Source organism: Dama dama, chromosome 13 (genome assembly GCF_033118175.1).
Source record: "Dama dama isolate Ldn47 chromosome 13, ASM3311817v1, whole genome shotgun sequence".
In the NCBI taxonomy this organism is placed as follows: domain Eukaryota; kingdom Metazoa; phylum Chordata; class Mammalia; order Artiodactyla; family Cervidae; genus Dama; species Dama dama.
The window spans coordinates 66,306,388-66,331,863 of NC_083693.1; the positions used below are offsets into that span (position 1 = coordinate 66,306,388).

Genomic DNA, 25,476 nt, shown 5'->3' on the forward strand with positions numbered 1-25,476 from the left:
CACACTAAGTCACTGCAGTCATGTCTGACTCTGCAACCCTACGGACTGTAGCCCACCTGGCTCCTCTGTCCATGGAATTCTCCAGGCAAGAATACCGGAGAGGGTTGCTGTGCCCTCCTCCAAGGGGATCTTCCCAACCCACAGATTAGACCCACATCTCTTATGTCTTCTGCATTGGCAGGCAGGTTCTTTAGCACTGGAGCCACCCGGGAAGCCCAAATAGGGGTATAGCCATTTACAATGTTTTGGTAGTTTCAGGGCAACAGTGAAGGGACTCAGCCATTCATATACATGTAGCCATTCTCCCCCAAACTTCCTTCCCAACCAGGCAGCCACATACATTGAGCAGGGCTCCCTGTGCTATACTCTAGGTCTCTGTTGGTTACCCATTTTAAATATAGCAGTGTGCATGTCTCCAAGGACTTCCCTGGTGGCTTAGTGGTAAAGAATTCACCTGCAATGCAGGAGACCTGGGCTGGATCCCTGGGTTGGGAAGATCCTCTGGAGAAGGGAATGGCAACCCACTCCAGTATTCTTGCCTGCAGAATCCCATGGACAGGGGAGCCTGATGGACTACAGTCCACAGGGTCACAAAGAGTCAGACACAAATGAGTGTTAAATGTACAGCATGTCCCTGCCTAACTTCCTAACCATTTGTTGTTCAGTCGCTTAATCATGACTGACTCTTCGCAACCTCATGGACTGCAGCATGCCAGGCTTCCCTGTCCTTCACCATCTCCTGGAGTTTTTCTCCAACTCACGTCCATTGAGTCTGTGATGACATCCAACCATTTCATCCTCTTTCATCCCCTTCTCCTCCTGCCTTCAATCTTTCCCCAAATCAGGGTCTTTCCCTTAATCATAGGGTTACTTTTTAAAGAAGTGAGACAGTGAAACCTGACTGCAAAGTCCCAACCTCAGCAGCCAGAAGTGCTCTTACCCCTTAGAGATTCCTCCAAACACCCTTCATCCCTTTTGTGTAGATCTGATCATTTTCTCACCATTGTTGCCTCTCCCTAGCAAGAGGTGTTTGCTGGTGTGTTGATGTCCCTCAAAAAGTGAAAATTCAGGGTAGAAGCCTACCTACAACCTTGGTTGTCCAGATGCCTCCTCCCTTACAGGTGTCATCCAACAAGACTTTGGCATAAGGAGGATTTTAGACTCAGTGACCCGACTGCCACTGGAAACTCCAGCAGTTTTGGAGTAAGTCATGGCTGAGATTTAAAAAAGAAAATATTTATTTATTTGGCTGCATCATCAGGTCTTAGCTGTGACACATGGGATCTTTGTTGTGTCATCTGGGAAGGCTTGTTGTGGTGCGTGGGCTCAGGAGTTGCGGCACTCGGGCTTAGTTGCTCCACAATATGTGGGATCTTAGTTCCCCAACCAGGGATCAAACCCTTGTCCCCTGCATTGCAGGGTGAATTCTTAACCACTGGACCACCATCAAAGGAAGTCCCAGGTTTTGGTTGTATCAACTCTGAGTCCATGATGGGCAAGTTTTTAACCTCTCTGGATTTTAGTTTTCTTATTCTGCTCTGCGACATCGAGACAATAATACAGCCCTGTAGAGCTGTTCAGAGGACTGAGGGCAATAAGGCTTGTCAATGTCAGGCCAGTCCTAACATGGTAGCCACATTCCCAACAGCTTCTTTGTTGAAACTAAATTTATGTAAATTGGACATTTTATCATACCAAATATAGCTAAAATTTGAGAAATCTTTTTGATGAATGAATAAGTACTTTAGGAAACTGAAAATTTCTCTCCATTTCCATTTATCTGATTCAGCAATTTTTTGTTTCACAGTTTTGTATCATCTGATGAGGAGCCTTACAGCCCCCTCTTCTGAATTTAAATACTACTTCTCAACTGGATCCTTGCCATAGGCTTTTCAAAAAATTATGTATTTATTTTCTTTTACTGAAGTATGGTTGATTTACAATGTTGTGTTAGTTGCAGGTGTTCGGCAGAGTGATTCAGTTATGCATACATGTATATTTATTTTTTTCCAGATTCTTTTCCCTTATAGGTTATTTTAAGATAATGAGTATAGTTCAGTGTGCTATACAATAGGTCCTTGTTGGTTATCTATTTTATTTATGGGAGTGTGTATACATTAATCCCACACTCTTAATTTATCCCTAACCCCCGGCCCCATTTTGGTAACCATTAGTGTTGTCCAGTCGCTCACTTTTGTCCAACTCTTTGTGACTCCATGGACTGCAGCACGCCAGGCTTCCCTGTCCCTCACTATCTCCCAGAGTTTGCTCAAACTCATGTCCATTGAGTCGGCGATGCTGTCCAACCACCTCATCCTCTGCCACCCGGTTCTCCTTTTGCCTTCAGTCTTTTCCAGTAAGTCAGCTCTTCACATCAGGTGGCCAAAATATTGGAGCTTCAGCTTCAGCATCAGTCCTTCCAATGAATATCCAGGGTTGATTGGTAACCATAAGTTTGTTTTAAAATATGTTCAAGTCTTGTCCAGTAAGACAAACCACTACGACCAACAACACGTTCCCTTCCAGCCTGGGCTCTGTCTCCATCCTCCCCATCACGCCCCAAATCCACAGGAGCTGTGTGTTCATGGTCCCACCTCTCACTCACTCCTTGGTCCACTCCAGCCTGGCTTCTGGGTTCACAGACCTAGGAGCAGTCCATGAGCATACCTGATTTCTCATCTTACCTGACTTCCCAGGAGCCTCTGACACTGGATACCATACTCGGCCCTTAAGCAGTCCCTGCCCTTGGCCCTGGGACACCACATTCTCCTGGGTCTCTCTCTCTGCTCCTCCTCCTGGCCCCCGCTGCTAGCTCCTCCTCTCCTCCACGTCCTCATGTGTTGGCAAGCCTTTCAGCGTCTGTACTTGGTTGTGGTGCCCTCCTCACTTTAACTTCTCTGTTTTACCCAGCTGATTTCATCACACTCACAGTTTTACCACTAAGATTCAAATCACTCATTACTCTCAATCTCCATTTCATCTGAACTTCGCGTATCTAACCACCTACTTGATATCTCCTTCTGATGTCACAAGTGAACCTTACGCTCAATATGACCCAAATGGAACTTACACTCTTTTTCCAAACACCCTCTCCCAAGGAAAGTTACAGCCGAAACTTCCTTTCAACATCTCCATCCTTGCCACCACCATTCAACTAGCTATTCAGATGTAGGATTTGTCCTTGAATCTCCTTCTTCCTCATTCTCCTTGTCAACACATCACTTACCTAGTTTAAATGTACCCATTCTGAAGGGTGACACTGACCGGAAATGAGCAAAAGAGATTTTCTTTTTTAGGGTCTTAATTAGGGCGATCATTCTACAGTTTTGTAGGTAATTTTCACTGTCAAAATCAGTGTTACACACCATAGAGGAAGACAACAAAATCTAGATAAAAAATTGCAATGCCACAATGTCCAGCATCCAACCAAAAATGCTAAATTTTCTAAGAAATGGGAAAATGTTATCCATGTCCAGAAGAAAAAAATCAGTCAATAGAAACAGGTGCAGATATGACTGAAATTATGGAATTAACAGACAACGACTTTAAAACAGCTGTTTGTGTGTGTTAGTCACTCAGGAGTGTCTGACTCTTTGGGACCCCATGGACTATAGCCCATCAGGCTCCTCTCTCCATGGGATTCTCCAGGCAAGAATACTGGAGTGGGTAACCATTCCTTTCCCCAAGTGATCTTCCCAGCTCAGGGATTGAACCCAGGTCTCCTACATTGCAGGCAGAATCTTTACCTTCTGAGCTACTGGGGAAGCTTTTACAATAAAGCATGATATAATGTGAGAAAAATCAAATGCATAAAAAGAATCAAATTGACCTTTTAGAGAGGAAAAATCCAGTATCTGAAATGAAAAACTAGCTGGCTAGCCTTATGAGAAAATTTAAATTGTAGAGATCAACAAGCTTGAAAATAGAGCAGTAGGAGCAATCCAAACTGATGAGAGCAAACTGGTGGAAAAAAACAAAAGTCTCAGTGACCCATGGGACAAAATCAAGTGGTCTAACATACTTATAATTGTAATCTAGGCAAAAACTGGGTGTGGGAAGACAGAAGAAGCTTTGAGGAAATAATTGCCAGAAATACTGTATAATTTGCCCTATATAAACTATACCTAAGTAAAAAAGACTAAATGCAATAAAATGAAATGAAGGCAGCCCTGCCATTTTTTTTTCCTTATGCTATATGATCATGCATGACTGTCCATCTGTCTCGATTGCCCTGGCCATTCTCCCCACCTGACAAACTCCTTTTCATCCTTCCAGCTCCAGTTCCAAATCTCCCAGTCACCACATACTCCTGGATCCTACAGAATGTTTGCCCCTCCTTTTACAACCGCCTGGAACAAACTATCGTGATCTTCCTTCCTGTGTGTCTGTCTCCCTGGTTAGAGGGTCTGGACCTTTTGTGGCTTCCTCTGGGGCAGGGAATATGATCAAGGAGTAATGGGGAGAAGACTAAAGGGGAATATAAAGATGGTGGGGGCTGTGGAAGGGAAGATGGGAACCCCGAGGGCCAGGTTCTGCTGGCTCACCCAGACCCAGGGACTTCTGAACCATAAAGAAGGCTGAGTATTGAAGAATCAATGCTTTTGAACTGTGGTGCTGGAGAAGACTCTTGAGAGTCCCTTGGACAGCAAGATCAAACCGGTCAATCCTAAAGGAAATCAAGCCCGAATACTCATTGGAAGGACTGATGTTGAAGCTGAAGCTCAACAAGAGCCAACTCATTGGAGAAGACCCTGATGCTGGGAAAGACTGAGGGCAGGAAGAGAAGAGGATGACAGAGGATGAGATGCTTAGATGGCATCACCGACTCACTGGACATGAGTTTGAGCAAATTCTGGGGGGTGGTGAAGGACGGGGAAGCCGGGTGTGCTGCAGTCCATGGGGTCTCAAAGAGCCGTGCAGGACTTAGTGACTGAACAAGACGTCGTTGCTGGGCAGGGGCTTTCTCTAGTCGCGGTGAGCAGGGGCTACTTTCTGGTGGCAGAGTGTGGGCTTCCCATTGTGGGGGCTTCTCTTGCTGTATAGTACGGGCTGCGGGGGCTTCAGCAATTGCAGCTTGTGGTCTCTAGAGCACGGGCTTAGTTGTGTCACATGGGCTTTGTTGCCCCACAGCTTGTGGGATCTTCCTGGATCTTGGATGGAACCCGTGTCCTCTGCATTGGCAAGCAAATTCTTAATCATTCGACCCTCAGAGAAGTCCTATTTAATGTATTCTTGCTCTTAACTGTAGAGCCGATTGGGTGCCTCAAGGCTGACCCTGCAACACCATCTTAACCAGAAGTGACCCTTCAGGGCTTCCCAACAAGGACCCAAGGTTACCCACTGTGGACCTTTGCACCTGCCTCCAGGGGAAGGGCTCCCCAGAGCTCCCGGCAACCTCTTTTGCTACAACACTGCTCATTTCTTAGCTTGCCTGGATGGTCGCCTGACTTTCAGGAATCTGAGCCAAGCTGAGGGTGGAGATGGGGAAGGGAGGCAGGTCTAGACAGATGCCCAAGCCCCGAGGAGCTTTTTTTTCCTGTTTGTTTCTGGTTGGTTTTTCCTAGTCCAGGAATCTGTGAGTCATCTGTTCACATCATGCCAAGAAAAAACAACAGCCAAAATGTGACTCGTGCTGGAAGGGCAAGCAGCTTTCATGGGAGTGTACACAGTACACTGCCCTACCAGTCTGGTGCCTTTAACAGGCGTCTCAGACATGGATGGGTGCCCACCAGGTGCAAAGTAGATTTACATGCATTTCATCACCTAATCCCCCTCAAATGCCCTGTGAGATGGATATGATGATTCTCCAGGCAAGAATATACTGGAGTGAATTACCATTCCCTTCTCCAGATCCCCACTTCACAGAGAGCAAAAACTAAGGGTTGGGCCCAATAAAGTGCCTTGCCTAATGTCACAAACCAAGTGCAAGGCAGAGCATTGAGCATGAACTTCAGCCTGTCTGACACCAGGGCTTCCTACCCCAATCTCCAGCCCCGTGAAGCCCCTGCCAAAGCCTTTAAAGTGAAAGTTCATTAATCTGCAGCACAATACCTTGGGTTTTAGCCTGGAACAGACAAAGAGACATTAGTGAAAAAAGCTGTTGAAATCCAAATAAAGTTCAGTTAATTGTACTGTACCAGCTTTTGTTCTTTGTGTCAAATGTCTCCTGATTATATGAGGGCTTCTCTGATAGCTCAGTTGGTAAAGAATTGTCCTGCAATGCAGGAGATCTCAGTTCAATTCTTGGGTGGGGAAGATCCCCTGGAGAAGGGACAGGCTATCAACTCTAGCATTCTTGGGCTTCCCTTGTGGCTCAGCTGGTAAAGAATCCGCCTTCGATGTGGGAGATCTGGGTTTGATCCCTGGGTTGGGTAGATCCCCTGGAGAGGGGAAAGGCTACCAACTCCAGTTTCCTGGCCTGGAGAATGCCATGGACTGTATAGTCCACGGGGTTGCAAAGAGTCGGACACAACTTAGCGACTTTCAATTTACTGGTTATATAAGATATTAGTATTGAGGATATTGGGGCCAGAGAATGCAGAAACTCTATACTATGTTCACAACATTTTTGTAAGTCTAAAATTATTCAAAAATTTAAAATTTATCTTATAGAGAATGGCTAATCAGGCATGTAAGTCATGAACACATTCCAATGTTGGTCTGACACTCCAGGCAGTGGGGCATGGGGTGGGGAAGGTAACTTCCTTGCGTTCACAGATTAAACAACTTCTGTGCGTTTTGCCCCTGACCTGGACCCACACAATGGCAGTATCCTTCACTTACCAGCACTGCTTCCTGATCTCCTCAAGGAGACAGTCTCTCCTTGGTTCCAGCAAGTCTTTATAGCCATTGGATGGCTGCTGACTTTCCTCTTCAACAAAGTGGACCAGGCTTCACATTCAGAGACTTTAAGAAACAACAGTCTCTGTGGAATTTAATCACTGGCTTGATTTTGCTGTTTATTTTTATAATTAATTTTTATTTATGTCAAGTTTTGGGGGGGTTTCTGTATATGACTGTGATATTAATTTTTCTGTTAAAACATATTTTTTTAAATGTGGATTGATTTAAAGGTCAATCTAGGAAAATAATGGAAGGAAAGAGATGAGGACTCAGCCACAATCAGAAAAGGGGGTCAGGAATGGATGTAAGTTGGGAAATTAAGTGGAAATGGAAAGAACATTTCACAAAGGGAGAGGATGTGTTGGCCTTGACAGCTTAAGGTCACACCTGATCACTGACCTGGTGACCCGGGGGGATGGGAAACGCTCTCCTGACTGGGCCTGAGCCAGAGGAAGCCAGCCAAGGGACCCTAAACTCTCACCTGGCTTTTCCACACTGGCACCCTGCCTGCAGGAGTGCGTGTTAAGTCACTTCAGTCACGTCCGACTCTTTGCAACCCTATGGATTGTAGCCCTCCAGGCTCCTCTGTTCTTGGGATCCTCCAGGCAAGAATACTGGAGTGGGTTGCCATGCCCTCCTCCAGGGGATCTTCCCGACCCAGGGATCAAACCTGCATCTCTTATGTCTCCTGCATTGGCAGGCAGGTCTTTACCACTAGGGTCACCTGGGAAGCCTGGCACCCTGCCTGGCACAGACTCAAATGCTCAAAAACTATTTGTTGACTAAAGGCATGGAAGAATGAATATGCAGATAAAGCTCTGGAGTTAGTTCTGTCGATTTCCAATATGAGTGTCAAAGTATTGTCTGGGATAGCAGGGCCTTGGGGGACCATCCAGGGACACCCCATTATGGCACAAATGGGAAGCACAGGCCCGGGAAGAAGGAGGTGTTTGCCTGAACCACACTGTGTGGGAAGAGCAGGGCTGGGAAGGAGCTTCTCACCTGTGATTACCCTCGCCAGCACGCCAGCCTGTCACTTCCAGTATGTGACCACACAAATGACCTCCACCCGGGCAGACAGGAAGTCAGCCTCCGGGCACCCGGTGGGCACTCGAAAAGCCATCTGCTCGGAAGCTGCCCGAAGCCGTTCTGCGTTATTTGTAAAGTTAAGTTGGATCACATCCCAGGGTCCTTCCTACTCTGGGATTGTGATGTCGGGCACTTCCATTCTGGGTGGAGGATGGAGACTAACCCCTCTCCTCTCGAGAGTACACCCATTTGTGGGCATCTCCCGGCTCAGAAGGCTCCAGGAGCTGCCTCACAGACCAAGGAAAGGAGCATCTCAGTGGTCACCTTCCCAAAGAGGGCAAACTGACCATCACTGTCCCTGCAATCACCCCGACCTGCTCTACGCAATGTTCTTACTTATTTATTACTCATACTGTTTATGATCTGCCTCTGCCTCCAAGCCTGGAACTCCTGTAAGGGCAAGGAGTTTGGTATATTTTGTTTATTGATATGTCCCAGCCCCTAGAACAGTCCCTGGCACCGTGTAGACATGGCAAATATTTGTTGGATGGACGAATGGCTGGCTGGCTGGACAGATGTTCCAGAGTTCCAACTCTGTGGCTTTCTAGCTGTGGGGATTTGGGCAAATTAAGCAATCTTGAGCCTCAGTTTTCTCATCTGTAAAATGGAATGGCCATACTAACTTGAAGAGTTGGGCTGACAGGGGTTTGGGGGCAGGTCCTATCCAGTGCCGGGCTGCTAAGAGGCATTTAAACATATTCATTTGTTCAAGAGGTCTGCCAGTCCACAAACATGTGGCCTGGTGAGGCCTAGGTCTGATTCCTTTCTAGAAAGATGAGTAACACGCTGAAAGGAACTGCGGGAGGCGGAGAGTATGGGAAACACGGGGAGTATCTGGGAGGGGGGGGATGGCAGGAACAGAGGCTGGAGGGGGTGACGCAGACAGTGTGTTCCGCAGATCCATGTGAAGAAGAGGCATGGACGAGTCCCATGATGGGCTTGCCAGGCGGGCTAAGGCACATGGCCTTCCCTCCCTGAGGAGGGGAGAGCTCAGGAAGGAATTGGCCGTGTCTGGAACATGGGCGATGACTGGGGCAGTCTTTCTTTTCAATAAACATGTGTTGGGCATCTTCTCCATTTCATGCATTGACACCTGGGTCCTGGGGACTCAGAGATGCCCAGTCTGCAGCCTTCAGGACACTTACAGCACAGAGTCTGTCTGGGTCACCCTCTAACTAAACGCCTGCTGAAGTTCCCTGTAGTCCCTCAATTCAAGACCACCATTCTCCCTGTAGCCCAGGAGGACCCAGGCTACCTCTCCAGCCTCACTGCCCACTTCTTTTGCTTTATTCTGTTACATTCACCTCATTTCAGTTTTTTGTCCACATCACCTTCTAACCTCAGGGCCTTTGCACACACTGTCCACTCTGCTTGGGACAGTTTCCCTCTGCTCCCTACCACAGCCTTCCCTCTCTTGGTTACCTAGATAGAATTTATTTCTGTAGTGAAGAGTGAAAATATGGCTGCACTCATTTCACATGCTAGCAAAATAATGCTCAAAATCCTTCAAGCTAGGCTTCAACAGCATATGAACCGAGAGCTTCCAGCTACAAGCCTTTAGAAAAGGCAGAGGAACCAGAGATTAAATTGACAACATCTGTTGGATTATAGAAAAAGCAAAGGAATTCCAGAAAAGCATCTACTTCTGCTTCATTGACTACGCTAAAGCCTTTGACTGTGTGGATTACAACAAACTGGAAAATTCTTAAAGAGATGGGACTACCAGATCACTTTACTTGCCTCCTGAGAAACCCATATGCAGGTAAAGAAGCAACAGTTAGAACCAGACATGGGATAGCAGATGGGTTCTAAATTGGGAAAGGAGTACGTCAAGTCTGTATTTCCTCACCCTGCTTATTTAACTTATATGCAGAGTACGTCATGTGAAATGCCAGATTGGAAGAGCACAAGCTGGAATCAAGACTGCTGAGAGAAATATCAATAACTTCAGATATGCAGATGACACCACCCTTTTGGCAGAAAACAAAGAGGAGCTAAAGAGCCTCTTGATGAAGGTGAAAGAGGAGAGTGAAAAAGCTGGCTTAAAACTCAACATTCAAAAAACTAAGATCATGGCATATAGCACCATCACTTCATGGCAAAAAGATGGGGGGGCGGGGGAAATGGAAACAGTGAGAGACTTTATTATCTTGGGCTCCAAAATCACTTCAGACTGTGACTACAGCCATGAAATTAAAAAACACTTGCTCCTTGGACGGAAAGCTATGATAAATCTAGACAGTGTATTCAAAAGCAGAGACATCACTTTGCCGACAAAGGTTGGTATAGTTAAAACCATGATTTTTCCAGTAGTCATGTATGGATGGGAGAGTTGGACCATAAAGAAGGCTGGGCAATGAAGAATTGATGCTTTGAACTGTGGTGTTGGGAAGACTTTTGAGAGTCCCTTGGACTGAAAGGAGATCAAATCAGTCAATCCTAAAGGAAATCAACACTGAATATTCATTGGAAGGACTGATGCTGAAGCTGAAGCTCCAATACTTTGGCCACCTGATACAAAAAGCCAACTCACTGGAAAAGACCCTGATGCTGGGAAAGATTGAAGGCAGGAGGAGAAGGGGATGACAGAGGATGAGATGGTTTCATGGCATCACCGACTCAATGGACATGAGTTTGAGTGAAATCTGGGAGATAGCGAAGGACAGAAAAGGCTGGTGTGTTGTTGTTCACAGGGTCGCAAAGAGTCAGGTATGACTGAATGGCTGAACAACAAACAAGTAGGAAATCTTACAGAAAAACTGGGACAGTGACTGCAGCCATGAAGTTAAAAGACACTTGCTCCTTGGAAGAAAAGCTAAGACAAACCTAGACAGCATATCAAAAAGCAGAGACATCACTTTGCCAACAAAGTTCCGTACAGTCAAAGCTTTTGTTTTTCCAGTAGTCATGTACAGTTGTGAGAGTTGGGCCATAAAGAAGGCTGAGTGCTGAAGAATTGATGCTTATGAACTATGGTGTTGGAAAAAACTCTTGAGAGTCCCTTGGACTGCAAGGAGATCAAACCCTTCAATCCTAAAGGAAATCAACCCTGAAAATTCATTGGAAGGACTGGTGGTGAAGTTAAAGCTCCAATATTTTGGCCACCTGAAGCAAAGAGCCAACTCATTGGAAAAGACCCTGATGCAGGGAAAGAATGAGGGCAGGAGGAGGAGAAGGGAGAGGATGAGATGTTTGGGTAGCATCACTGACTCAATGGACATGAATTTGAAGAAACTCTGGGAGACAGTGAAGGACAAGAGAACTTGGTGTGCTGCAGTCCATGGGGTCACAGAGTCAGACACAACTTAGTGACTGAACAACAACACCAGTCCTACTTAGAATAAAACTGGTTAAAATAAAGATGAATGAAGCACTAGACATTAACCTTCATTTATATTAATATTTGAAAGATCAATCAGGGTTTTACATATTTTTAACTATATGAGGAAAAACACACCCTTATGCAGTTTTAATTAATAGCTATGATTCAAAACAGACATGCTCTCAACATTCAGAGCTTTTCCCAATTGTCGTGTTCTCAGTGTCTGAGACCCCAGGCTGGGTCAGACCGACCTGTTACAAACTCTCAAAGCACCTGTGACCACCTTTCATCATGTTCACTAGAGCTCATGGTCATGTCGTTATTTGATTCATGCTTGTTTCTTTCATTGGATATTAAGTCCATGAAGGCAGGGGCCAGGTCTGTTTGTATCAACAACTAGCCCAGGGGTTGCTATCTCATGAGTCATCATTCCATGTAGGATTGATTGTAACCCATGTGTGAGTGGTAGGAAAATTCACACCCAGGAGCCATCACAATGCATGGGAAGTGAGTACTTTATCGAACAACTGCTTGGTAGACAAAATTCCATAAAGAGATTACTATGGATTGGGCATTGAAGGATGAGTAGGAGCTCATTAGGCAGGAGGTGAGCATGACCGGTAGAGGAGATAGCAACTTTCAACACATGAGGAGGTGCTCAGGCTCAGAGGCTTTAAATGACATACCCAAGTCACCCAGCTACTAAATGGCTTACCCTCTTGTCCCATGTCCCCAGTGGCACATGTCATGGACCTGAGTGAATTCCTGGGGATTCTGGTGCTGCCCTGGAGTCCTCCCACCCCCCAGCCCCCAGGCTAATGCCTGGGAAATGGTGATGGTCAGCAAAGTGCTTCAGGGAGTGCTGTTGCCCCCACATCTGTGTCCTGGGTGCAGAATCTCAACCTTCTCACCCTACCCACCTTCTCAAACAGAGGCCGCTTACTCTGGTGCTGCCTGATCTTAGCACTTAGCATCCTAAACTAGTCCTCTCCCTCTCTAGGCCACCTTCCCTACAAGCTTGTGTGACAGTTGGGTCTCCAGGGCCCTGCAAGGGCCCGGGACAGAGGAGGAGGTGCTTACTGAACACACGCATGCACGCATGTGTGTGCGTGCGCGCGCGCGCGCGCACACACACACACACACACACACATCCCAAATGGGACAGGGCAGCTCTCTCAGCTGGGACTGGATCTGAGGAATGCAATGACTAACTGGGCCCCCAGGTCTATGTGGAACCCCTCCCTTCCCGCCTCAGACCAGATGACATGGCTGTTTGCTGCCTGTCACTAACCACAAGGACACAGGGAAGTCACTTCGCCTCTCTGAGCCTCACTTTCCACATCTCTCATACAAATGTCCATTCTGGCCGCGGGCAGGGTAGCTGTGACCAGGACCGAAGAGGCATGGTGAGCTGTGAATTGCCAGGGGATGGCAACTGGTGCCAGCTCAGACTTCTTAGTGCCAAGCCAGTGAGGATCCCTTGCTCCCTAAACACCTTCAGCACTGGCTTTGGGTATTCAGCAAGGAATCGTGTGCTTAAAGAAACCCACACGCATCGCATCCTTGGTCCTGTGAACACTGGTGCCCTCTAGTGGTTATAGGCAGACTCTGCACTCTCATGCTTTCCGGGCCAGGTGCACCGGAACGATTAACTTCAGCAGAGCTTGCTGACTGGCTCAAACCCCACGCTCTCTACGCTGTGCCTGAAACAGCGGCTCTGGAGTCAGACAAACCTGGCACTGAGTTTCCTGGCTGCTGCTACTCTGGGTTGCATCTGCCTAATGCTGGACCAGCCCCACTCCTGCTTTGTCATCTGCCTGGATGCTTGGCTGAGCCCACAGCTCCCATAGGGACCCTATGCAGAGGATATCTGTGTAGCTCACATGCCAAACACCCCAAGCCAAGGGCTCACAAAGGGGAACTAACTTTTCTCAAGTGGTGTGCTAGCTTCCTTGGAGCCCTCGAGAAGTATCATTGCCCTCAGTCTTGGCCTAGTTCCATAGGGAAACAGAAGTGCGGAGAGCATATTAGGACTTTCCCAAAGACTGTGTTTCTGAGATTTGAACCTAGGTCTCCTTCACTCTGAACCCAAGCTGGTACTCTCCTTGGCTCACAGAATCCCCATATTGTCTACCAACAGTCAGCAGATCTTGGGAGTGTTGTTTATTAAATCACAAAACCCTTCTGCCTACCAGGGGCTGGGGAGAAGGTTACTATCAACTGGGTGGGGCTGAGGCGTCTAATCCTGAAATTTGAATGGGTGGTGAGGGGGCTAAGGGGGGGAAATGGTGCCCAGAAGCCAGTGGTGCTGCCTCTTTGGATGGTGGTGTGGAGAGCTCAGGATAATGTGAAATGAGATGAGAAAGTCCCTGTGGTCTCAAGGAGACAAAGCGCATCCAACCCCAGGACATAGCTGGGGCCTGCAGGAAGTTGGGTTTCTGCCTTATCTCCCAGAAGGATTAACAATCTTTCCAAAGAAGAGCAGGTTATTCATTTTAGTCTCCCAGATCATCAGCAGGAAGCGGTGGTTTATCTTGACCCGAATTGGTGTCTCCATGGGCAGTGTCTGCGCTCCGGAGCCCGCAGCTCCCTCTGTGCCCTTCTCATCCATCTTCAGGGTAGCCTTGTGCACCGCCTGTGGGAAACGGGAGTGGGGTCAGTGCTTGGGAAGCCACTCGGAGGCCCTGGATGGGTGAAAGCTAACAAGAGGCTGTGAAATGGAGTGCGTGCACGCATGCTAAGGCGCTTCAGTCGTGTCTGACTCTTTATGACCCTATGGGTGGTAGCCCACCAGGCTCCCCTGTCCACGGGATTCTCCAGCCAAGAGTGTTAGAGAGGGTTGCCATGGCCTCCTCCGGGGGATCTTCCCGACCTGGGGATCAAATCCTCTTCTCTTACTTCTCCTGCTTTGGCAGGCAGGTTCTTTACCACTAGCACCACCAGGGAAACCCTTGAAATGCAGTATTTCCTGCCATATCAATAAACAAGGATGTCAGAGCCATCAGCTGTTCCGGCCCTCCAGATGGGACTTTCTGAGCCTGGAGGGCACTCAGAAAGAACAACGCCTAGGATCCAATGAAGATCAAGGAACTAAAGATGTGAAAAAGCAAATCATAGGATGTTGGCCCCAGATAGCTGAGATACATTTGAAAGGAATGATTTCAGTGAGCCCAGACTCTTGCATCTTCCCAGACATAGAAAAACAGTAAATTCCCTAACTTGAAATCTCTGGTTTTCCTTAATTAACAATAATCTTTTGATGTTCAGACTACCTGCCTCTTGTCACCAACTTCTATATAACCCAACTCCTTCACCCCCAACACCCCTATCTCCTCTGAACAGTTTTCTCAGGGTTACTTGAGATGCTGTCTTCCAGGCTTGCAGTCCTAAAAATTTCCACTGAATAAAACATAACTCTCAACTTCGAGGTTGTGATTATTTTTTAAGTCAACAAGGCTCGGAGAAGAAGAGGCCTCTGCCTGAATCACCCAGCATAGCAGTAACTCAGCCCCAGGGCTCATGGCTGTTCTGTTGTCATCAGTTAAGGATACTTAACAAGCAGATGCAGCTTGAAAGAAAAAATGATGCAGGAGAGCATCAGTTACAGGGAGGGGAGATGGAGTGGGATTTGCTATGTTTCCCAAGACTTGCAGGGATTCATCAATGGTACTAATCACGGAAAGGCTGTGCTGAACTTTAGCTGGATGGGAGGGAGGTGAAGGCACCCCCGGCCCAAAGCAGCCAGCCCCCTCTGAACGCCTTTCATCCTCCTGGTGGAATGTTTAGAAGGAGTCTGATTCCAGGGTAGCTGTTGGAGATGACTCAGGCCCCAGATCCACCCCAAAGGCATCAACATCCGTGAGGAAGTAATGGACACTGGAACACTGATGGGCCTCTGTTAAATATTGATACATTTCACTCCGTTCTGCAGCTGCTGCTAAGTCCCTTCAGTCATGTGCAACCTTTGGCAACCCCATGGACTGCAGCTCACCAGGCTCCTCTGTCCATGGAATTCTCCAGGCAAGAACACTGGAGTGGGTGGCCATGCCCTCCTCCAGGGGATCTTCCTAACTCAGGAATAGAACCCGAGTCTCTTACATCTCCTGTGTTGGCAGGTGGGTTCTTTACCACTAGTGACTCTGCTCTAAAGAACGCTAATTCTTTAGAAATGCTAATGCTGATACTGGCAAGTCAATAGTTGATGTCTTGGAATCACATGGAATCACAGCTGTCAACTCCACCCCCTAGACTCCACGCCATCTCACCTACCAGCCTCAGGCTGGGGTGCTTTCCTCCTGGAAGATCTTCCTCCCACCTGCCTCTGCTTGCTGAAATCTTCCCTGATCTCAATGCCCTTTGAACCTAAAAGTAGGATTGCCAGATAAAGTATGGATAAACTTGAACTTCCAGTTAAAATTGAATTTCAGATAAATGATGAAATTTTCAGCATAAGTGTATCCCATGCAATATTTAGGCTATACACAAAACATTCATTCATCACTTATATGAAATTCGAATTTCGCTGATGTCCCGTGTTTTTTTAAGATTTTTTTTTTTTTAAACGTGGACCATTTTTAAAGTCTTTACTGAATTTGTGACAACATTGCTTCTGTTCTATATTTTGGTTTTGGGGGGGTCACAAGGCATGTGGGATCTTAGATCTCCCGATCAGGGACTGAACCCTAACCCCCTGCATTGGAAGGCGAAATCTTGACCACTGGACCACCAGGGCAGTCCCTGGTATATTATAGTCTGTCTGCTACACCTGAGCACTTCCACCATGTGGTCCTTCTGACTGTCACCAGCAGGCAAATGCTCAGCCTTGCTGGAGACCAAGGGGTCCTGAGCTTGCTTATCTCTACATTATGTAGAAAAATGTTCACAACTTACTCCTCCCAAGCCTCGGTCACTCCTAGACCTGATGACAGCTCCAAGCCTCCATCCACTGTTGCATTGAATCAACTTCCAAAGTAGGACCAGGAGATCGACAGGTCCGATTTTGAAGACTAGAAACATGAGGCTTGGGAAGGTACTTGATTTGCCCAGGACCATAGGCAGTTCAGGGAAGTTAGGCTTGGCCTGACTGGTGGGGCCATCACAGCTACTGTGATAGTGTGTCTGGCCCGGGGCTGTAGGAAGGCTCCCTGAGCTGGAGGTGGGCAGCGACCCGGCCAGGCAGGCTTACCTCACCCACTTTCAGGTTTCGATGAGGGGAGATCCTGGTGAGATCACCATGTTCCTCAAAGATTTTGCTGATGCCCAGGTGGGACAGCATCTTCTTCAGGTCGTAGTTACTGGTGATGGTCAACCTGGGCACAAACACATCTGCGACCCTAGGGAGGAGAAAGTGACAAAGGTGAACAGCGGGACCTTGCCGTTTTTCCAGGCACGCTTTAGGATTGATGGTGATGAGGCATCTGTCCTCCCAGCCCCTGAGGTCTCAGAACTTCTCTCTATCCACAGAATAAAGAGAGACTCCTTAAGCCTGGACTTTAAAAAAATTTTTCTTTAGTTACGCCAGGTGGGACCTACTTCCCTGACATGGAATTGAATCAGGATCTCCTACATCAGGAGCTCAGCCTTAACCACGGGACCACCAAAGAAGTCACCTGGGATGGGGTGTTAAAACATCCAGGCTCTCTGACTTGCATTCTTATTTTTCTATCAAACTGCCCAAGCCCTCATCCACAGCAATGTCCCCGAGCCCCGCTGTCTCAGGACCCCTTCAGCAGAGCCATGGAGGGTCTCTCCACTATAGCCTCAGCCGCACCCACGTGCTGAGCTGATCCCAACCCCAGCCATCTCATGCTAGAGGTAGCAAGGCCCTGAGATGGGAAGCTGGCAGAACTGAGTTCAGATCTACTCTGCCTTCCAGGAGCTCTGGATCAAATGAGCTCTCCTCTCTAAAGCCATTTGTATGAAAATGAGGGTGGTGACCATGGCAGCCACTGACCAGAAGGGGGCTAAAATGCATGCATCGGAGGCTCAGCAGTCAGTGAGGAAGCAAGTGTTCATCCTCTCAGCCTTGAGTGAGCCGCTTCAGATCCTCTGCGCTCGGGACCTGGGTTGGCGCCCCTGCCCTGGGGTCGGCCGAGCTGAGGCATCTGTGGCACCTGTATTCCTGTCCACGGGGTCATGGACCCCATTTCTCTCTGTCTCTCCAAGGACTTCATTCCTACCTCTGTTTCCTTTCCTCCTGCACAGTCCATAAATGGCTTCTGGACCGCCCTCCGGGGCAGACCGCAGGCTCTAACAACCCTCATCCTCAATTCAAAAGCAAAAACAATTCCCTTGGCCTCTAGTCATGTCTCCAGCTTCCAGCCCATGTCTTTCTTTCAGAGCAGAGAGAGAAAAAAAAAAAAAAAAAGACACGTCCTCCCATTGTTCCTTGCCATTGTCGCTCAGTCACTAAGTTGTGTCCGATTCTTTTGCGACCCCATGGACTGTAGCCCACCAGGTTCCTCTGTCTGCGGGATTTCCCAGGCAAGAATACTGGAGCGGGTTGCCATTTCCTTTTCTAGGGGATCTTCTCGACCCAGGGATCGAATCCCTGGCTCCTGTGTTGGCTGGCAGATTCTTTACCACTGAGCCTCTAGGGAACCCACTTCCATTATCGGCTCAAAACATTTTCCAGAGCAGCCACTGACCTTGGCTTGTTAGAGCCAGTGGCCAAAAATCAGGAAGTGGCACCTCATAGTCAATCCCTTTGGAAGCATTCCCACCCAGATCCATGCCCTCTGCTCCCCCCTCCATCCCTGGGTGCTCCTTCTCTCATCCTTTGCTGGCTCCACCTCCTCACTCATCTCTCATCATGGTAGTGCTCCCAGGCTGCCTCCCGCTGGGTCCTCCTTCTTTTTTTTTTTTTCCCCATCCTCTTTTCTATCTTTATTTCCTTCTTGGGGGATTTCATTCTGCGCCTTGGATTTTAACACCAACGATAGGCCCAGTGACTCTCAGACTTACCTTTCCACTTATCCGTTCATTTGACACAAGCTTATTTACTGCCTACTGTATACCAGACTCTGTCCTACGTGCTTAGACGCATCTAGAACAGGCAAAAATCCATGCTCGTGAACTTGTGCTCTACTAGGGAAGAAAGACAATAAAACCATCACAACAAAAGGCAGACAAAAGAGCAGATACATGGACTGGTAGTCTCAGTAAGTGCCATGGGAAGAAAAGTACAGATTGACTTGGGGATCAGGAATGCTGGAGAAAAGGGAAAGTCTGAGCAAGCTTTCAAGGGGGCAAAGGAGTCTGGCAAGTTATTTTTTCTGTGGTCATTCATTTTTTTTTTCTGAAAGAAAGGGGGAGCCGTAGTAGAATTAGGCTTTATCATTCAGAAATAGAATTTCTCTCCCATGAGCTTGCAGCTAAATCTGGGTATCTGAGATGCATTCTTCAATTTCTCCAAAGGTCTGTTCTCATGTGAAGGAAACTCTGTTGGTTCAGTTATCATTCATGGACAGCCCAGCTCAGTCCTAACATCGTCTCTGCCTCTCTTAGAACCCTCCTCCACTCCTGACAGCATGTTGGGCATAGCAGAGGTTTTCAGTAAAGGCCTTTTGGATGGAGAATCATGGTGGAGTCAAGGTGGAAGAGAGAACAAAAGGACCAAGGAGAAGGATATCCTGACATTGTTTCTACCAAAGTGGAAGCTTCCCTTTCCATCTCATAGACCCACTGAAATGGAGCAGGACCCTGTGGTCTGTTCCCTGCATGTCCTCCACCTGCTTTTTGTCTGTGGGGAAACTTTAGCCAAAGAATAATTTTAATCAGAGAAGTGAGAAAATGCAGAAACAAAGGAAGGCAGTCAAATGAGACCAAATAACAATAGTTTAATCACTAAGCAAGGTCAAGGACTTTAAGTTCCTCCTCAAGGGTTCAGTTAATATCCTGAACCATATCCTTTGAGCTGTCTTGTAGATACTGACACTCCTATCAGGTAAGAGAAGTTAACTACACGCTGATCAGACTATAGCCATGACGTAAGTTGTCACAGTTCCGAGAACTGGCCTCAAAGAAAACGGAACACACCCCCTCACCCGCCGGGTGCCTGGGGCGCAGCCACCGTCAGGAACAGCATCGACCTCCGCAGCCCTTCCCCGGGGATCGCACGGGCCCACCTGCCCTCCCTGCCGGTTGGCAATAAAGACCCCGAAGCGCCAAAAAAAAAAAAGAAAGAAAGAAAACGGAACAAACCAACCCTGAAACTAAAGACTGTACTTAAAACAATCATCAAGATGATGATCAGACCACTGATGACCGATTTCAACATGACTGCCAGGGGTGACTGTGCTGTTTCTGCATGGAGGCCCCCCCCCCCCCCCTTCTATAAAAGCTCTTGGTCACTGACTGTCAGTTGGCCTTTGGACAGCAGTCTGCCCTTCCTCTCATTCCATGCCCTACTGCTGGCATCCAAAGTAAAGCAAACTTTCCTTTCCATCAATTTGCCTCTTTAATGGCTTTTGAGGAGTGAGCAGCAAGACCTCCACTTTTGGTAATATCACCACGTCTCCCGGCTGGCTGCCTGTCCTAGCCCAGAAGCTTCTGAGGCACCTTGCAGGTCTACACTGACATCAAGTCCCCAGTTTTTAATTCTAGCTCTTATCCTTCCCAAGAAAAGCTGTCAGTAGGCAAGTGCCTGGGTGAGATTCTGGAGGCTTACCTTAAATCTGTTCTAATTTTATATTTGAAAAAGAAAAGTATTTAGTGACTTCAGTCCCTCAACTATTATTAATACAACTTATTTGGCTCACACTTCACTGGTTTCATTATGACACCACAATTGAAAACATCTTATGTACAATGTACAACTCACAGCCCCCTTTGACACCCCAAGTGTTTGTCCTCACAGTTTCCCTCTGCCTAGGATTCTGTCACTCCTCATCCTTCCATGTGTACTGCTATTCAGCCTCGAAGATGTGGTACCAATGCCACCTACTCCATGAAGCCCTCCCTGACGACCACTGCCCACCAAGTTTGCTTCATCCTCTGCACTCTTACTATGTTTAATCACCTACATTTCTATGACCTGTTTTCTAGCGTACTTCCTACCAAAAGATAAATTCATCATGGAGCCCAGAATGGCCTTATCCATGGGGTAAGAGCTCAATAAGTCTGAGAAAGAAGGAGCGGGAGGAGAGGGAGGAAGATGGAAGATACTGCATATGTCAGGCACCCTCTTTACCTTCGTACGAGTAACTTTTGCCATCTGTCAAAAGTGTCCAGCCCCAGGGCTTCCTCCACTTGCTTCATTTTGCCCTCATCAGGAAGAACAAAGATGGCTGTGAAGTCGCTCTGGTAGGGCATTTCCAGGACAGTGCAGGACAGCTGGTCATCACGCCCCACTTTATACATGCCCACATGGAACATCATGGGCACCTTCACAGTCTTGTTTCTGTCCAGAAGGAAATCGTCCTCTTTTGTTTCCTTTGGGTCAAACTCATGTTTCCACCTGGCTTAAGATTGAAGAAGAACAAAGTAACATAAGCAGAAAGTGCTACTGGATCCAGTTAACCATCGGGTCTCTGCCCCACGGACCTAAAGAAGGAGTATGGTTGCTCTGGTGTATCAGAGCAGGTGCACGGGAATCCTTGACCTCATGCCATGCCCTGAACACTTCAGGTGATGTGAGCTTGGTTCCAGTTATCATTTATCCCAGTGAAGCCAAGACAAGGGCTGCTGACTAAGAGAGGAACTTCAGATTTCCCTAAGCTTCAAGGCTCCTGAGGCTGAGAAAGCCCGTGGATTCTGTTACAGAAGCAGACCCCGGATCACACTCAGTGGGGGCTATTTGGGTCTGAGTGAAAAATCTCATGTCATGTCTATTCCAAGTTAGCCCTGGAGAAGCCACGCTCATGTAAGGCTAAGAAAACTAAACTAACAGGCGGCCCTGGGGAGCATGCTGAAGAGCAGTGAACTCTTAAAACTGGGCATTTTGATTTTCTCTGTTTGACCCTGAGAACTCTCTGATGGCATAAACTCAGACCTGGGTCTTTTCACACGTGCTACCCTCAGAGTACCCAATATAAGGCCCTTAGGTCCAAGGTCCCAAGCTCAAATGATTGGCTTTATTGCTCTAGAAGGAAAACCTTGGTCAGCATCTCAACCTCCCTGGGCTTCAGTGTTCTTATTTGCCAACTGGGGATATTGACGGGCATCTCCCAGGGCTGCTGTGAGACTTAGTGGGGAAAGGCAACACAGATTACTGACTGTGCGTGGCAAGCGTTGAGTGGATGCTAGGCATCCTTACATCACTGTTGCTATGGCTCTTGCTGCAATCTAGAGGATGTAGGGGCTTTGGGAAATTCCTAATTTTCCTTTATTTCCTGCTTTGGACAGTCTACCATTATCACTCCTGTTTTCCCCTATAACCATCAATCTCCTTGTGGATTTTGGGAGAGCCGAACTTCCATATTCAGGACCATATTGCTGACAGCCCAGCAGGCTTGCCTGGTCCGAGGGATGCTGGCTTCTCATTCTCACCTATGCTGGCCAACATTTGTGTGTGTGTGTGGTGTGAGTGGGTATGTATAGTGTGGTGGATGCAGCCTGAATTAGGGAATATACTTTCATCTTTTTTTTTAATACCTCACCCTCAGACTTGGGGAGTCTATAACACGTGGTGGGAAGACCAAGGCACCTACCAATGTGATCGTGGTCACAGTGATCACAACCTGACCATCAGCACGGTCACCATCCTGGGCATCCACTTGGAGTGATGGAAAGCACAGCCGTCAGGTCAAGAGAAGTGGATTCAACTTCTGACTGTCACCGACTGGCTTTGTAGCTTTGAGTAAATTAATTAATCTCTCTCTGAATTTCACTTTCCTGATCCAAGAAATGGGGGAAAGGATGACCTTTCAACCTCTACAACCAATGTTGTGTTAGGATAATCAGTAACCATAAACACACACACATGGGGAATAGACTTCAAAACATTCATTTATCATATATTTTCACTTTGAATCCCAATAACCACCCTATGAGCTATGTATCAAGGTACTCCTTTTTCAGACAGGAGAAGTTGGATTCAAAGAGAGCAATTACATGTGAATTCAGGGTCACAGAGCAAGTAAGTGGACAACCCATGAATTTGACTCAAGTCTGCATGCCAACATACCCTAAGCCTTACCTCGAAAGAAAATACAGTTGATAAGAAGCATCACAGTGCCAGGGTCTATATTCTTGACTAGGTTGTTGATTTTCCCCTGGGTTTTCTGACTGACATAGTTATTGATCTGCTTCTGAGCATTTTCTGAGTTCTGGAAGTTGGTGGGGATGGTGTCTGCCTCATACATGTTCTTGACTTCTGTCAGAAACTTCTGCTGGGGCTTTACCTTCTGGTCAATAAACAAGGCATTCCCGAGTTCCAGCCTGTGGTCCGGGTTCCTCTGATTCAGCCTGCGGATGAGGTAATGGAAGCCTTCATGGAGGTCTTTCTCAGGGATGCTCCTGAAGTTGAAGCCCTCCTTGATCTCGGCCAGGGTGGAGTCCTGGGCCCCCAGAGATAGCATGGAGAAGGCCATAGAGATGCTCCAGGGGGAGAAGAAGATGTTATTGTCAGGGGTGTGGAAGGACAGTTTCTTAAACAGCTTGAGTCCAAAGTCTGCGTTGCGCTTTGCAAGCTCCTGAGCTGTCCCCTTTCCCTTCCCTCCTTGGCCCTGACTCATAGCTTCATGATTCTCTGGAGAGAAGTTGGGCTTCAGAAGACCTTCCACAGTGAGGAGGCCAGCCAGAAGCAGGCCCAGGCCCAGCAAGGGATTCATTTTTCTTGGAGATTGTCCTGTTGAGTAGTAGACCCAAGGTTAGCAGAAAAGAGAACAAAAGAACTCCATTACCCCTGTCTTATCCACAAGGAAGACCAATGAAAGAAGTGATACTGTGACCAGCATGTACTGTGCATAGCAGTTCATAAATGCTGTGACATTCATTACAGCATCTAGCCTTTGCAATCACCTCAGAGACTGGAAATGATTACACGAATAGAGAAGTCTGAGTATAGAGGATAGCTCTTGTTTACCCCTTGCCCTGTCTTATAGTAACAGGATCTCAGTTCCTTTAAGGGACTGCTTCCTACTCTACACTGGATCACAGTAAAAATAATCCATGGTGTGGCCATCTGACCCAAGCTAAGTCATCATAATACTCCATCCCCCTGCCACCCTGAGTACTTAAGGAATGAGAAGTTGACAAAAATAGGATCAACCAGTGTCTTTCTTTGAGAATGCATAGTGCATTCTAACTCTGGGGTAACTGGCTTAATGTTAAAGCCTGGGACCTGAATGTGAGCGTGGCATCTACATATAGAAGGAAAGGTGAGAGAGAGACAGAGAGAGAGATGGAAAGAGAGATGGAAGGAGAGAAAGAAGAATATGTATTTGGTGACATCTTTGAAGTTCCTGGATTGAACTTTACCTGAAGCTCACCCACTTCCATTTTTCCAAGTTATAAGAGCCAATAAATATCCCTTTTAGAGCTGGCTGGCTTGATTTAGTTTGTTTTCCCTTACAACCAGAGCTGAAGTTTCCTAGAGAGGGGAGGGGAGCTGTGAGCTGGTAGCAGCCAGCTCTCACAGCATCACCAGCCCCAGGGACGTGCACCAGTTAGGCTCCTTTCAGTTGACGGAAAGAGAGAATAAATGATGATCAGCACAAGGCCTGCACCTAGGAGAGCCCCAATCCTCACTTTCCTCATGCCCCCAAGCCCTCTAGGCCCAGGTCCTGTGGATACAGCCATCCTCACAGCAGACATGAGTCTTCAGGAAGCTTGGGGCCCTGTGTCTGAAAATTCTATTAGATACTGCCTTTGCTTCCCATGAACCCTTTCTGTCTTCCTAAGAAAACTTTTTTTCCAGGTATCCACCCTTCCCTCGGGCAGCTCATGTGCCTCAGGGACAGGACCCCGACCCCAGCTCTAAGGGTAGCCCTGAATGGGGCAGGGTAACCTCCACTCTTCTACTACTGACCGGGGCCTGAGCCGGGCCTAATCCAATCAGCGCATAGAGAGTTTCTCTTGTTAGTTTTCAGAGAGGGACGGAGGACTTAAGTGATCCAGTGAGGGGGTATTTCAGGGATCTTTGTTGGAATGTTGGGGTGCTGCTGTCCTCTCTCTTCCTCTGGATGTCCTGACCAGGGAGATGTAGACACCGGGGACTACCATAGCCCTTAGTCCCATGAGGGGAATGACTCTAGGACAAACCCAGAACACAAAGAGGGTGCCTACAAGGGCTCTGCTGAGAAACTGAGGTTGGGGATCCCAGGGTAAGCTCACCTGGAGCCCACTGTACCCCAAGACTTTCCGTGATGCTGGTGTGAGATATGTGGTCAGTTACTTCAAGGCAAAAGCATCCTAACAAATGCAAGTTTTGTTTTATTTCAAATGTTGGGGCTTTCAGGCAGACAGGCGTCCTGACTCTGATGTGTGATGCTGAGGAAGCACCTTCCCCTCTCTGAGCCTAGGTGATCTCCAAATACCTTTCATTCCTAATAACTCACTGTTTAGTAAAAATTAAAGACAGCCAGTGATGAACCAAGCCTCCAGGGGCTGTCTGAAACTAGATTATAGAAATGAAGATCAGTAAAATCCTCAGGGTTATTTCAGATAAAGGGAAGAAAACAAGAAAATGGAAAAGATTCAGTGTCTCAGATTAGTGGGCTGGACCATACAAAGACTGCTTGGATTAAAAATAGAAGTTTTTTCCATCCAGAGGGGCAGGCCACCTTCGTATGCATTATTTTCCAATGCCTGGGAATGAAGAAGTTAAGACATGGCTGACAAAGAGCTGAGAGAACATTCTAGCAGCAGGATGACCAGCCAGGTGGGGTGGGAAGTGGTTTGAGCAGTTTGCCCCTGGAACCGAGCATGGATCAGGGCAAGACAGGGCCAGAACTTGGAGCAGGGAAAGGAAAATGCTGGAACTCCATCCCAGAAGCACAGACAGCTCACACACATAGCTCTACAGCGATGCCTGGTCAGTGACCCTCAAAGTCGATTCCCTACTTCACCGTGTTTCAGGAATAAGATCTGACTATTGGAATAAGACCTGGAGAAGGGAATGGCTACCCACTCCAGTATTCTTGCCTGGAGAATTCCATGGACAGAGGAGCCTGAGGGGCTACAGTCCATGGGATTGCAAAGCGTTGGACACGACTGAGTGACTAATACATATACACATGGAATAGGAAGTCTGGATATTGGTTTTCTCTGGCTTACGTGTT

The 25,476-nt window shown here is 47.4% G+C and overlaps 1 protein-coding gene across 1 annotated transcript; it reads right to left on the bottom strand.

Annotated features, from left to right (window-relative positions):
• Positions 1 to 13,697: 13,697 nt before the first annotated feature.
• On the bottom strand, positions 13,698 to 23,025 carry SERPINA12 (serpin family A member 12). Its single transcript, XM_061159704.1, has 4 exons — positions 22,392 to 23,025; positions 20,445 to 20,715; positions 16,440 to 16,587; positions 13,698 to 13,889 (listed from the first exon to the last, which is right to left on the bottom strand). The coding sequence occupies exons 1-4, from the start codon at positions 23,023 to 23,025 to the stop codon at positions 13,698 to 13,700; spliced, it is 1,245 nt and encodes a 414-aa protein (XP_061015687.1).
• Positions 23,026 to 25,476: the final 2,451 nt, after the last annotated feature.

Bases quoted from the DNA above. Each gene is read 5' to 3' on its own strand.
- SERPINA12 (XM_061159704.1), bottom strand. From the start codon at position 23,025: ATGAATCCCTTGCTGGGCCTGGGCCTGCTTCTGGCTGGCCTCCTCACT. The intron at 20,716-22,391 runs GTAAGGCTTAGG...TTCAATCTTAAG, and splicing joins CAACTGTATTTTCTTTCGAG to CCAGGTGGAAACATGAGTTT. The intron at 16,588-20,444 runs GTAAAGAGGGTG...TCTCCTCCCTAG, and splicing joins CAAAAGTTACTCGTACGAAG to GGTCGCAGATGTGTTTGTGC.